Source organism: Equus caballus, chromosome 2 (genome assembly GCF_041296265.1).
Source record: "Equus caballus isolate H_3958 breed thoroughbred chromosome 2, TB-T2T, whole genome shotgun sequence".
Taxonomy (NCBI): Eukaryota; Metazoa; Chordata; class Mammalia; order Perissodactyla; family Equidae; genus Equus; species Equus caballus.
In genome coordinates, this window is record NC_091685.1 from 96,740,725 (window position 1) to 96,754,156 (window position 13,432).

General features: G+C 41.8%; 1 protein-coding gene across 2 annotated transcripts in view; it reads left to right on the forward strand.

Moving 5' to 3' along the window:
• Positions 1-8,199, forward strand: part of TBC1D9 (TBC1 domain family member 9) — a 109,435-nt gene extending 101,236 nt beyond the window's left edge. For both annotated transcript variants that reach the window (XM_023636512.2, XM_070258597.1), the window contains exons 17-21: positions 315-380; positions 1,210-1,296; positions 4,176-4,250; positions 4,349-4,452; positions 6,080-8,199. In XM_023636512.2, the coding sequence (XP_023492280.2) occupies positions 315-380; positions 1,210-1,296; positions 4,176-4,250; positions 4,349-4,452; positions 6,080-6,802 (1,055 nt within the window). In that variant the 3' untranslated portion in view covers positions 6,803-8,199. The remainder of the gene's footprint in view (positions 1-314; positions 381-1,209; positions 1,297-4,175; positions 4,251-4,348; positions 4,453-6,079) is intronic.
• Positions 8,200-13,432: the final 5,233 nt, after the last annotated feature.

Genomic DNA, 13,432 nt, shown 5'->3' on the forward strand with positions numbered 1-13,432 from the left:
ATTGACACATTTAGTTCTCACATTTCATGGGTCCTGATGTCAAGACCCCTGGCAGCATCTTCTATTTATCATCTGGCCTTATGGAGAGGAAATTGAGGTACAGCAAGGTTCACTCTCCCAAGGGCACATATTTAGTACAAAGGATTTGAAGCCAGACATCCTGGTTCCAGAGCTCTTAACCCAAATATGTCCTGGCCAGACCTTCTGTCACACAATGTTTCAATTTGTAAAGTAGACTTTCAGGGGCGTGCTAAGCCGGGAGGGGATACTAGCACACACAATGCATTTCTCATCCGTACTTACGTGACTTCTAGGTGCCGCGTGCCACGGGGACCTCACAGAGAAACTCAAACTCCTGTACAAAATGCACGTCTTGCCTGGTAAGTGAGCTACACAGAGCAGCACCTGTACCTGTAACCATGACCTGGCCTGAAACTTCTTTTTGGTGTGACCTGTTTGCCTCTTTTTGATACACAAAGTCACTCCTTGGTCACTGAGAATGAACTGAACAATGACTAGTTACGTAAGTTCCTGAATCCGCATGTGCTTGATCCTGTGGTCATTCCCCTGTTAGAACAATGAGTTGTGGTAATAGAAAGAGCAGACTTCTGCAAGAGATGGAATCACTGGCATTTGGTAACCCATGGAATGCAAAGGTTGTTAGAGAGGAAAGGGTGTAGGAGCCTGAGATTCTGGCTCCAGGGGAGTCGTTTTACCAGTGATGGAAACAAGTGGGAAAGATGATGAGGTTCTGAGTTCAGTTTTCAACAAGGTTGGCCTCTGATTGAGATGTATCTAGCAAATACAAAAATAATAATACTAATAATAAATAACTGAGGACAGATTGGCACTAAAGATAGAGTAAAACTGTAAATTTGGGAATTATCTTTATAGCTTACTATTTCCTAAAATTTGGTTCCTAAAGCATCGTTCCACAGAATTTAGCAAAGTCTCCATAAAAAGGAAAATGTAAAGAGACACTTAGGCGTGGAGCTGTTAAAAAGGAGGGTCGACTTAGAAATGAGTGAGCCCCTCCCCCAATAAGGGTTTAGAGGCTGTAGGCATTCAAGGCCCCCAGTGATGCTACCCTCCCACCTTTGTAACTTCAGCTTCTCATCCTCTCCTGTGTCATTTCTTTAACAAATAAAGCACACTTTGACTGAGTCATGGCCCTGCCAATATGAAAATTCTCTCTCCTCCCTGCTCTAGAACCATCCTCTGATCAAGATGAGCCAGATTCTGCTTTTGAAGCCACTCAATACTTCTTTGAAGATATCACCCCAGAATGCACACATGGTAAGTGACTTTCGTCACCAGGGGTACTATAATTCATTTCTACAGAGCCCCCTGTTATTGGAAAAAGTTGCCTCCAAAGCTAGTCAGTCAAGAAGTATATGAATTCAGTTGCCTAGTGTGTTACTTTCTTTAGAAGATTTTTGACGTTGGACAATTACTGTGACGAAGGTACTTCTGCCCACCAAAGAGACCGTGTACTTTGAGTCCTGGCGGCTTAGAAAAATCAATCATGTCCTATATAGTTGTATACTTTGCTCCCCTCTCCCCACTGCAGTCAGGCTCATTAAGATCCAGAATCGGAACTAGCACTTATCTCAGAAAGCATTCTCTTATATCTGTCTTTGCTCTGTAACAGACATCAGCAAACTTTGGCCCCTGGGTCAAATCCAACCCACTGCCTTTTTGCATGGCCTGTGAACTAAGAATAGTTTTCCATTGTAAGTAATTTTTAAAAATCAAAAGTAAAATATTTCATGACATGGGAAAATTATATAAAATGTAAACTTTAGTGTCCATGAAGTTTTATTGGAACAAAGCCGAGCTGTTCATTTATATATTGCCTATGGCTGCGTTCATGCTTCAGTGGTCGAAAGGAGTAGCTGAGACAGAGACCTTATGGCCTGCAAGGGCTAAAATATTTACTATCTGGCCTTTTACAGAAAAGGTTTGCTGAGCCCTGCTCTGTGTGGTTGTTAGGTCCACATAGACATGATCCAACTCACTGTATATATCTCCGGGTTTACGTGTTAAAGCATGTACTGTTTTGTCCGGTGTGAATCTAAGCACCATCTCTCAGATTGCTAGCAGCGAGTTATTTACCTTCTCATTCATCATTAGGGCAGCTCCATGACTTCACCCGAATCCTAAAGTAAATGTGGGTTGTCGCTGGGTCCTTTGCCTCTTAAATGTTGCCATCCCGAAGCAAGCACAGCTTAGACCTGCTTTTAAACTGGGAGCCTCTAAGTAATTGAGTAGAGAGGAGTGAGTCAGACCCAGTCTTATTACTACAAGTTGAGGGTAGGAGCTTTAGACAGGATGCTGGCTCTGTATATCTTTATCTAGGTGACCTCAGGCAGGTTCCTGCGTCTCTGAGCCTCAGTTTCCTTATGTGAAAATGGAGATGATAGCTGTCATATAGGGTGTAGTAAGGACTTAATGAGATAATGTAGTAAAGCTTTTAGCATAGTGCCTTACCACATCCTACAGTATTTTCACCATTGTGAGCAATCATATTTTGGCTGCAGAATGTTTGCCATATCTTTCTTGGTGGACGCTCATTTCAGGAAAGAAGCCACTTGTTTCAGAAATGCTTCAGGCATAGTCACAGGCCAGTAGCATTTAATATCATTAAAAGACACTTTTTAAAAAATGTTTTTCTGACTCCAAAAGTACTATTGCTTTGTATTAAAATTTTAAAACAAAAACAAAATATATGAAATAAGCCAAGATACCTTAAAATCTAATAATAGAGAGCGAACTAATAATATCTTGAAATATTTCTTTTCAGTCTCTTTATTCATATTATTATAATAATATATATAAGTATATATAAAACTGGGATCAAACTGCTTATCCAGTTTTGTATCCTACTTTTTTCACTTAAAATCCAGTGAGCATGTTACCATGTCATTAACATTCTCTGAAAACATGGTTTTTAAATGGCTGTGTAATATCCATTGCATGGGCTTACCATACGTTAACTAGTTTTGAATATCTACTTGTTTCCTAAATTATTTTCAACATTAACAGGAGAGGAATTTATCAATGACATATAGTACATTGTCCTCACTGTCTTAAAAGTTGCTGAGGGGGCCGGCCCAGTGGCGCAGCGGTTAAATGCACACGTTCCACTTCAGCAGCCCGGGGTTCGCTGGTTCGGATCCCGGGTGCAGACATGGCACCGCTTGGCAAGCCATGCTGTGGCAGGCGTCCCACATATAAAGTAGAGGAAGATGGGCACGGACGTTAGCTCAGGGACAGTCTTCCTTAGCAAAAAGAAGAGGATTGGCGGCAGATGTTAGCTCAGGGCTAATCTTCCTCAAAAAAAAAAAGCTGCTGAGATTGATTTGACACTAAATGCAGTAAAGGTCCCATATCTGACACACCTTTTGGATGGCTGAGGAAGTGCTGTAATGCTGTCTTACAGGCAAACTGAGTGGGATTCTGTGATGTTGTATGCCTTTCTCTTGTGAAATCCTATGCGCCTCTCATGTCCTGTTTTAAGAAGAAGAAAGAAAACAGTTATAAGTGGTTTCCTTGAAAGTCATATTTTTAAAATGCCAGATTATGAATCTGAAGGAAATTTCTAGTATATAACATGTTTCTGTTTTCTTTTATCAACATAGGTTTTAATTTCTTTTTAAAAAGTGAGTTCTTGATCTTTTGTGGGGCCTGACAGAAAGTCAATCTCATGCCAGCAAAGTTCGGATGATAATATAACAGAGAAGGGAGGGAAGCCAACATTCCTTGGGGACCACCAGTTTTTAAGTACTGAAGACTACATGAAATCATCCATTTAATTCCTAATTACACCCTGAACCCCATTTGTGAAAGAGAATTCCGGGGGAATCCTTCACCTAGAGTAGAGATAGGGTTGTCAGATAAAATATGGGACACCAAGTAAAATCTGAATTTGAGACGAACAGCAAATTATTTGCTTCTCATGGGTTATGTCCCATGAGGTATTTGGGACTCAGTACTAAAAAATCATTTTTCTTTTATGTCAAATTCAAATTTAACTTGGTATGCTGGGTTTTTGTTTTGTTTCTTTTGCTCAGGCAACCCTACCTAAAAGTTTTTTCAATTTTCTACTACAAATGCTAAATCTATGGGTTTATTGTATAACATTCTCCTCTTTCCTTCTGACTCTTTCCTGGCAGTGGTTGGACTGGATAGCAGAAGCAAAAACAGTGCCGACGATGGCTTTGTCACAGTGAGTCTAAAGCCGGACCGAGGTACCGATTTTCTCCTCTCGATGTATGTTTCCCTCACTGCTGATTGAACACTCGTTTCTTGACCTTTGAGCACTTATTTCTTGGCATTTGGGTTTTAGGGAAGAGGACAAATTCTCAAGAAAATCGTAATTATCTGAGACTCTGGACTCCAGAAAATAAATCCAAATCAAAGAATGCAAAGGATTTACCCAAGTTGAATCAGGTAAGTGCTGAACAGTTTAATTCGTTCATTTCAAACCCTGAGGCTCTGTTTCCCAGTCATAAATAAATGCGGAAGAAGCATCCTCAAACAGAACGTGGGGTGCTTAAGTAGTATCCGTCTGGATCTATTTTGGGCATGTTTTTGTGCATCAAAAATGTGCTTGGTTGTGAGGAAATGACCTCCTTAGATAAAACGTGAACCATGAAATAGCCAATTTTGAGAGTACACGCATTCTCATCCCAATCATTAAAAATACCCTCAGAAACGATGCTCATCATCACTTATCATCAGGGAAATGCAAATCAAAACTACACTAAGATATCACCTTATACCCGTTAGAATGGCAAAAATAACCCAAACAAAAAAGTAACACATGTTGGAGAGATTGTGGAGAAAAAGGAACCCTCATACACTGCTTGTGGAAATGCAAACTGGTGCAGACACTATGGAAAACAGTATGGAGATTCCTCAAAAAATTAAAAATAGAAATACCGTATGACCCAGCCATCCCACTACTGGCTATCTACCCAAAGAACTTGAAATCAGCAGTTCCAAAAGTCCATGCACCCCTATGTTCATTGCAGCATTATTTACAATAGCCAAGATGTGGAAGCAACCTAAATACCCATCAACTGATGATTGGATAAAGAAGATATGGTATATATATATATACGATGGAATACTACTCAGCCATAGAAAAGGATAAAATCATCCCATTCACAACAACATGGATGGACCTTGAGGGTATTATGTTAAGTGAAATAAGCCAGATAGATAAAAACTCTGTATGACTCCACTCATATGTGGAAGTTACACATGTAGACAAAGAGAACAGATTAGTGGTTACCAGGGGAAAGGGTGGGTGGGGGGCAGGCACAAAGGGTGAAGTGGTGCACCTACAACATGACTGACAAACAATAATGTACAACTGAAATTTCACAGGCTTGTAAACTATCATGATCTCAATAAAAAGTTAAAAAAAAATACCCTCTGATTCTCAAAAGACAAGCTCATGCTGTTTAGAAATCACTGTGCTCAGCTATAAAGATGTCTGACATACTTTTTTCTTAAAAAGCTGAAATGTAATGAGGGAGATAAAACAATATAAATAATTATAACACAAGATGAAAATGCTAAGTTTCCTAACAGAAGAAGAGGTAAATCATCGGGGCGGGGGGGTGGAAGGCATTACTTCTGTCCAGGGACACCAGCAGATGTGTCGTGGGAAGGGGGATTTGAGCTAACCTTGGAAAAATTGGGCAGCATACTAAAGTGTGTAGACGTGAAACGAGATGAGATCTGGGATTTACTTAGGATACTTCAACAGGGGGTGAAAGAGTTAATGAGCAACTGTAGAACATAGTCCTTCCTGACTCTAGGTAATAGGTACGTGAAACTTTATTATTTCGTTGTTTCTACTTTCGTGGATGTTGGAAATTTTTCAGATTAAAAAAAATGGAGCCATCCATAAAGAGACTTTAAACAACACATCAATCCACCCTACATATAGGACTTTTTGGGCATCTCGTACTAGTCTAATGTTAAATGGCTTTGCGGTCCACTTCCATCCTGCCTCGCTGCTCCCCATGAGATGGTCACATTCTTTGTGTTTTTCCATACTTTTCAGGGGCAGTTTATTGAGTTGTGTAAGACGATGTATAACATGTTCAGCGAGGACCCCAACGAGCAGGAGCTATACCATGCCACGGCAGCGGTGACCAGCCTCCTGCTGGAGATTGGGGAAGTCGGCAAGCTCTTCGTCGCCCAGCCTGCAAAGGAGGGCGGGAGCGGGGGCAGCGCGCCCACCTGCACCCAGGGCATCCCAGGCGTGCTCTTCCCCAAGAAAGGGCCCAGCCAGCCTTACGTGGTGGAGTCCATTGAGCCCCTTCCAGCCAGCTTGGCGGGCGAGGGCGAGGAGCACTCCCTGGGAGGGCAGATGGAGGACATTAAGCTGGAGGACTCCTCGCCCCGGGACAATGGGGCCTGCTCCTCCATGCTGATCTCCGACGATGACACCAAGGACGACAGCTCCATGTCCTCGTACTCGGTGCTGAGTGCTGGCTCCCATGAGGAGGACAAGCTGCACTGCGAGGACATTGGGGAGGACACAGTCCTCGTGCGCAGTGGCCAGGGCACAGCAGCGCTGCCCCGGAGCACCAGCCTGGACCGGGACTGGGCCATCACCTTCGAGCAGTTCCTGGCCTCCCTTCTGACTGAGCCTGCCCTCGTGAAGTACTTTGACAAGCCCGTGTGCATGATGGCCAGGATCACCAGTGCGAAAAACATCCGGATGATGGGCAAGCCCCTCACCTCGGCCAGTGACTACGAGATCTCAGCTCTGTCAGGCTGACATGCGCTTTCACTGGGGATGGGGGAAAGAGGGAGGGAAAGGGTCTTTTTTATGTTCTTCTGTGTTGGGTTTCTTTCTTTTAAATTAAATATTTATTAGTACCTGGCTTAAAGCCTAGTGTTTTCATAATATAATATAAAGAAAACTGTTGGAGAAATATTTAAACACCTCGATGTAGGTACAGTACACTCTGTTGTTGGGGGGAGGGGATTTACCAGAATACAGTTTATTCAGTGAATTCCAAAAAACCTGAACCTGTCTGTGATATGTGTGTATTATAACTTCTTAATCTCGCTGTTGAGCTGTATACATGGTTTAAAAAATAGTGCTGTTTAATGCTAAATAAGGCAGCAGCCACTTGGACATTTGGGCTTTTTAAATACAATTAGAGCTGTAAGGAAAACGAAATGCCACAAACACAAGAATGTTCTTAAATGGAAAAAGGCGTTGTCAGCTGGGGTAAATCCTATACCATTTTAGGGAGCGTTAAAAATATTTTTTAAGATTTGAAATATGTTTCATAAAAGTCTTCTATTCACAAATCCTATTCAACAGATGTTCCCCTCAAGGGTAAACATTTGAGTTTCTAAACAATCATGAAAGTCTAAATGATTTTTACGTGATGCCAGAGTAACACTTTTATTTGATCAATTCGAACAAATAAGAGACCAGTTTTGCATTAAAAAAACTCTTCTGATTATTTAAGTCAGCTGACCAGAATTCAGGGAAAATGAACAATCTTTTGTGCCAGAGAATCTGAAAGTGGCAACGAAGATGACAGAGGGCTCAGGATTTTTTTTTTTGGAAAGAGTAAAAGTACTGATGCTTCTGATACTGGATTTTCAGCTTCTTGTTACTCATTGCAAATAAAGCAAAAAATAAAACAATAAGCTTTACCATTTCCATACTCTCCATAGAGTCAAGAAATTATACCATGTATCACCTATGGCCATCTTTCCAGTTAAATCAGTGTAAAGTAGAGATCGTGTAAACTGAAAAATTCTGCAAGATAACATAACTGAATGTTTTACAGCAGAGCTTGTCACTTTATAAAGGAATAGTATGCTCTATCTAGTTCCTGAATGGATGTGGAAATGAAAACTAGCACACTTGCACTTTGATTCATGCTTCTTTTTTTATGACTATTATAGTTTTGTCTTTGACAGATGTTGAAGGTTTTTTCTTATTGTTGAATTCATGATCATGGTCACCTTTTCTTTGCTTATTCAGAATATTCCTTTCAGCACCTTCCTTTACTTTATTGTACATTGTGTCCTTGTTTGAGCTGTTGCTGCTGTTTTTTATTTTGTTTACAGAATGATTTTTAAACTGTCAAATGAAGTAGTATTAACCTCAAATAGGATAAATGTGAACAAATAAAATACGTCAGATACTCAGATGTGGTTTTCTCTTGGTGCTTGAGTTCCTGCCGAAGGCAATAACCGTTCTTTTGACAGCTTTGCAGGGGGAATTATGTTAGGCAACCATTTTGACTAATGAAACAAATTTTTATAGGCAAATGTTTTGAGATAAGAAATAGACTATGTCATGATGTGCATATGAATGAGTATTTAAAATAAGGAAGAGAATTTTCATCAGTTATCTATTTAACATTCTACGTAAGTGAAAAAAGGGTGAAAATCCCTCTGTTTAATCCTTATTGGTACACTATGATACCATTTGGTATATATTTAATGGAGTTACTAGTCATTTATTTGATCTGGCTCTAAGATTGTTCCCATTACTGCATCATGTGTTTTTATCTGTAAAGTCACTTAAGCAAGCCTCAAGAAATAACTCTGTAAATTTTGATACTCTAACCCACCTCTGCCTCGCCAACATCAAAGATGGGTTTGGGAGGGGACTAAGCATGCGTTGAAGGGTATAGGCCTAGATAAACAAGAGGAGTCAGAACTTCCCTTTGTCATTGAGAGAGGGACTGTACTGAACAGTACATCTCTCTGAATGCTCTGTCGTATCATTGATGCTCTATCGTAATACTGTGCAATATCTTAAACATTGTCCTTATTTGTTCAAGCACATCAGAGTGCTTTTCATCACAGCAGCAATATAGTATATAATGGCAGGTTTTGGTCTGTTTGCTTCTAACAGCTGCATTTGGAGGAGCCCTGAGCCCTTAAGTTGATTATTTCCAGCTCAGTCTGTGAGACAAATAGGCTTGTCAGCTCGTTTCTCCTCAGCCTCCAGAAGGCAGGCAGTGCATTTCAAAGAGCATTTTCTGAAAAAAAAATTAAAGTTCCTGCCTCATTTTTAATGGTTGTGTTATGTCTATTTAGTATCTCCATGGATTATTCTTTTTATTTTAATTTATCTTCTCTGAATGGTCACTTTCCGTCTAGCTCTGTGATGATTAGTTTCCCAAGCTAAGAATCATTACCCCGTCACCATCATGTTGGTGGGGTCGGTGTCTATATCCCAATAGGCTTGAACTGACATCCCAGTGAGCTTCTAGCTCCAGAGCACGGGGCCCTGGCTTTGGGGGAGCTTCCACATATGAAAACTCAGAAGAGAAAGCTACTGCGGGGGGGAGACAAAGAAAGCTTTTGGAGCCTAGATGCTAGGGAAGTGAGTGTGCCGGAGAAACCACAGATCCAACCACGTCAACGTCATTCCATCCAGCATTACTTCAAGTCTGTTTCTGGGTAGGAGGGGGCTGAACTATGTGGAAGTGCCACAGGGGGAGCCCTGGGCAGGGAGAAGGCTCATATGCCAGCAGCGTCCTCACCTCCCACTGAGTTGTGCAGGCTGGGAACCCTGGCAGCCAGGCAGAGGGCAGCTCCCAGCATGCTCTTGTCACAGCAAGGAGGAGAGATAGCCAGGCTTCTCATCCTCGCTGTCCTGTTCCCAGAGATTGGATAGCAGCCTCCCAGTCTGAGCAGAGTAGCCTTGGCCTGGTCTCTGGAGCTTTGTCTAGGGAACCTAAACTTAGAGCTACTTTAGTTCTTGGATTTAACAGAGTGAAACCCCTGGGGAGTGTTGGCAGCTGCCTCATTTCTCCCATCTCTGGTTAAGCGCTCCTCTGATGGGGTGTTCTTCCTTACCCATCCTGTAAAAAGACTCTTTTGTTACTTCTAACCTGAAAAGAACAGCAGTTGATGTGGTGAGTACAAAGCATCTCACACTATTTTCTGCTTTAAAATGACTCGCTTTACATAATGTTTAGGGCCCTGTGCCTTTTGTTTAACATATTCCTGACAGTCTAATTCTTTAGAAGGAGAGCATAGGGAGCCAGACAAAGGAATTGGGAGATAGGCACAGAGTGAGGATAGAAGGCAAGTACTAGGATTCGCTTCCTGTGGGCTTTGTTAATACAACTGGCTGCCAGGAGACAGGTCTGCACAGCAACTAGGAGCAGATGGCTGAGCGCCAAGCTGTAGCTTATTTGCGCTTTCTGGATTCACAGTTACTTCCTTTCCTCACCCTTCACAAAGGCTAAAACTCTGCACACCTAAACCCCGTAGCTCTTCTTAGTATGCATCAAGGGCAAAGTGTCAGCTAGACTCACGCCGCGTCCCTAGGGCTGGGCCAGAGGTAATCTTTCAAATGGGTCTAGATATCTAGGGGGATTACTTTTCAGACAAAAGGGACTGCAGGTATAAAGGGCCTGAGGTGGGCGGGTACCTGGCAAGTTTGAGGAACAGCAAGGAAGCTGTGGATGGAGCAGAGGGAAGGTACGAGGCAGGATGGTGACAGAGAACCAGATCACACACGGTCTAGGACGTCAATGAGAAGACTTCAACTTTTAACTCTGAGTGAGATGGGGAGCCACAGAAGGGTTTGGATCAGGGGAGAGACATGATCCAACTTAGGTTTTAATAATTCTAACAGCTCTAATGAGCATAGAGGTAGATGCATAAGGATGGAAGAAGGCAGACCAGATAGGAGGTCACTGCAGGATTCAAGGAAGAGTTGGTCATGACTTTTTCCCCACCCTCACTCCTGAGGCCTGGAACTAGAGTAGGAACATTTCCACCAATCCTAATGGTCAAAGCAGCCAGTCAGAGGCGAGGTCAGACTCAAATGAAGGTGAGCTAGACCCTATCTCTCGATGAAAGGTGTGTCCAAGAATTTGTGCTTCCTTCATTCTGTCACATCTCCCAACCTTCTGGGTTTTCCTGAGCCTTCTCCAACATTCACTAAATACTTTAGCATCTGGCTCACAGATTTCCTTTCTGCCCCAATTTTTGCTACCATTCAAGGAACTTCAGCATCTACATAGAGAAGCCGGCAAACCCTCCAACCCTGATTTCCGTGACTTTCCGTCTCCAGCTGTACCTCAGAAGTATGACCCTCCTATCGTTCCAGCTCTGTCATTCCTGCTACACTGGCTCCCGTCACTTCTAGTCCCTTAACCCCTCTATTAATCCACAATGTCTCTCACTGATTTTCCTATTCCAATTAGATCGTCTGGCCATTTCTTCAACCACTGTTTTCCCAGCTCTCTCAACTCCAAATTCCCTAATCTTCTGTAACTGCCACGTGTGGTGGCCACTCTGCGGTCCCCAAATCTTGAATCATTACAAACATCTGCCTTCTTCAGTCACATCTGGGCTTCTGAGTAGTAGGTACTGCTAGAGTGGGGGAAATTCACACTAGATAGATTTGTGCTACTACAATTTTGTGATTTCATCTTATCAGATGAGTCCTGAATGCTGCTCCTCTATCCTTTTCCCTGTCCTTATCCAATCCTCTGATTCCCAAAATAGCTATTTTAATTCTTGACTCCTTTCTTCAAACCGCTAATCCTATTCCTGCCCCTTCTTAGGTGAAAAACTTGATTCTGAGTTCACAGAAATAATTTGTGCTATCAGTTGCAACTCTCAACTTTTAGCTCCTCAACTACACATTTATCTGTACCCACAATCTGCTTTTCTCCCTTCTCCATCTTGGAGAAAAATTTGGCATCCTTTAAGCTCTGCCTCTCTCATCTTCAACATCTTCTTCACAATGGATTTCTTGGCTTCAGATTGTAAGAGTATTTATTCAGTCCCTTAAATCTGTTACACACTCTGCTTATTGATTTATCAACTGCATGACAGCCAAACACGAAAGAATGGTCTGATCTTACTGCCTTCATTTCTTCAGCTCCAGTCTAACTTCATTTCACCTCAGCTTGACTCCTGGATTCATCATTGCACTGAAACTGCTCCTGCTGAGGGCACCAAGGATTTCCTAATTGCTGAATCCAGTAGATCCTTGCTGGTTCTTAACTTACTTACTTCCTCTTTCTTTGACATTCAGATCTGTTGACATTCCCTCATTAAAATTCTTTCCTCCCTTGCATGGTCTCTGTGGCAACAGTATCTTCCAGATTCCTTCTTCTCTTTCAGACAAATCCTCCATCAGCTTTCCTGGGCTGCCTTCCTTTGCCACCCCTTAAATGATGGATACCACAAGGATCTGTCTAAGGTCATCTTCTCTATTACCTGTTCTGAAGGGCTTACCCACTTCAATGATTTCAGCTCCTGTCTATCTGCTGTTGACTCCCAAAGGTTATCTCAGACCAGGCTTCTCTCCTGAACTGTTTGATTCAACAAGTATGTATCAAATGTCTTGGGTGTTCCAGGCTTTGTCTATGTTCTCATTTCCTGAATATACCATATGCACCTCAAAGACTGGGCTTGTATTTTCTCCCTATAACATGTTCCCCTTTGTTATGCCCTAACTTAGTTAATAACACCAATACCATCCAGTACCTCAAGCCAGAAGTATGAGTAATCCTTGATTCCTCCTGATTGTGTATGACACACCTCCAGTTACCTATCCATTATTTCTTCTAAACACCTCAATCTCTACTATTCTATTCCCAATTATAGTGTCTTAGTCTAGCTTTGCATTTGTTGATATAGGTCCAAGAGGGTTTTATTAGGTTCATATATTAATATTTGATCTATCCTCTTCAGTCCGGACTGTACTTTTTTTTTAAATAGGTTATCCTTAAACAAAAGTAGCAACCCCAACTACCTGCCACATAACAAGATAAGATCTACTGCTTTGTGCTTAAAAGAACAAAGCATGCCTCAGGCCCTGGTGGATTGAGCAGGCTCTCAGCATCTTGTTTCTTCTTGACATCTTTTGTGCAATATCTAATGGTCCAATTCTTATGCCCCAAGGTGTGACTCAAAAGGGGAACTCAGAGGTTGATGCTCTGATGAAAGGTTATGTATAGATTTATGTCCCTGACCCTGGCAACTCTAAGGCAACTTTCCTTAATTGGATCTGTTGTTTAATAACTGGAAGGCAATCATTCAAAATAGCCTTTTGGCAATTGGTCAGTCTGAGTATGACATAATTACTCTTCCAATCATTGGCAAGTAAGAAAGAAATGGTCAAGTCTGTAAGTTCATGATGCCAGGCTTTCATGTGTGTCTATTAATGTTTGTGGCAAGTGTTTGAAAGAAAAAAGATTTGGATTACAACAATGATGGCTGGATTATAGCCACTTTATTTTTCTCCCCTTGGTCTCTCCCTTCATACCCTCCAGTTACTCATTTAAGCTGCCATTTATGTGATCTTTCTAAAACTTCAGTGTAATGTTTTCCCCTGCTTCAAACTCTCAACATCCCAACTTCCTACAGAGTAATAAACAAGCATATAAGAATGCTTATG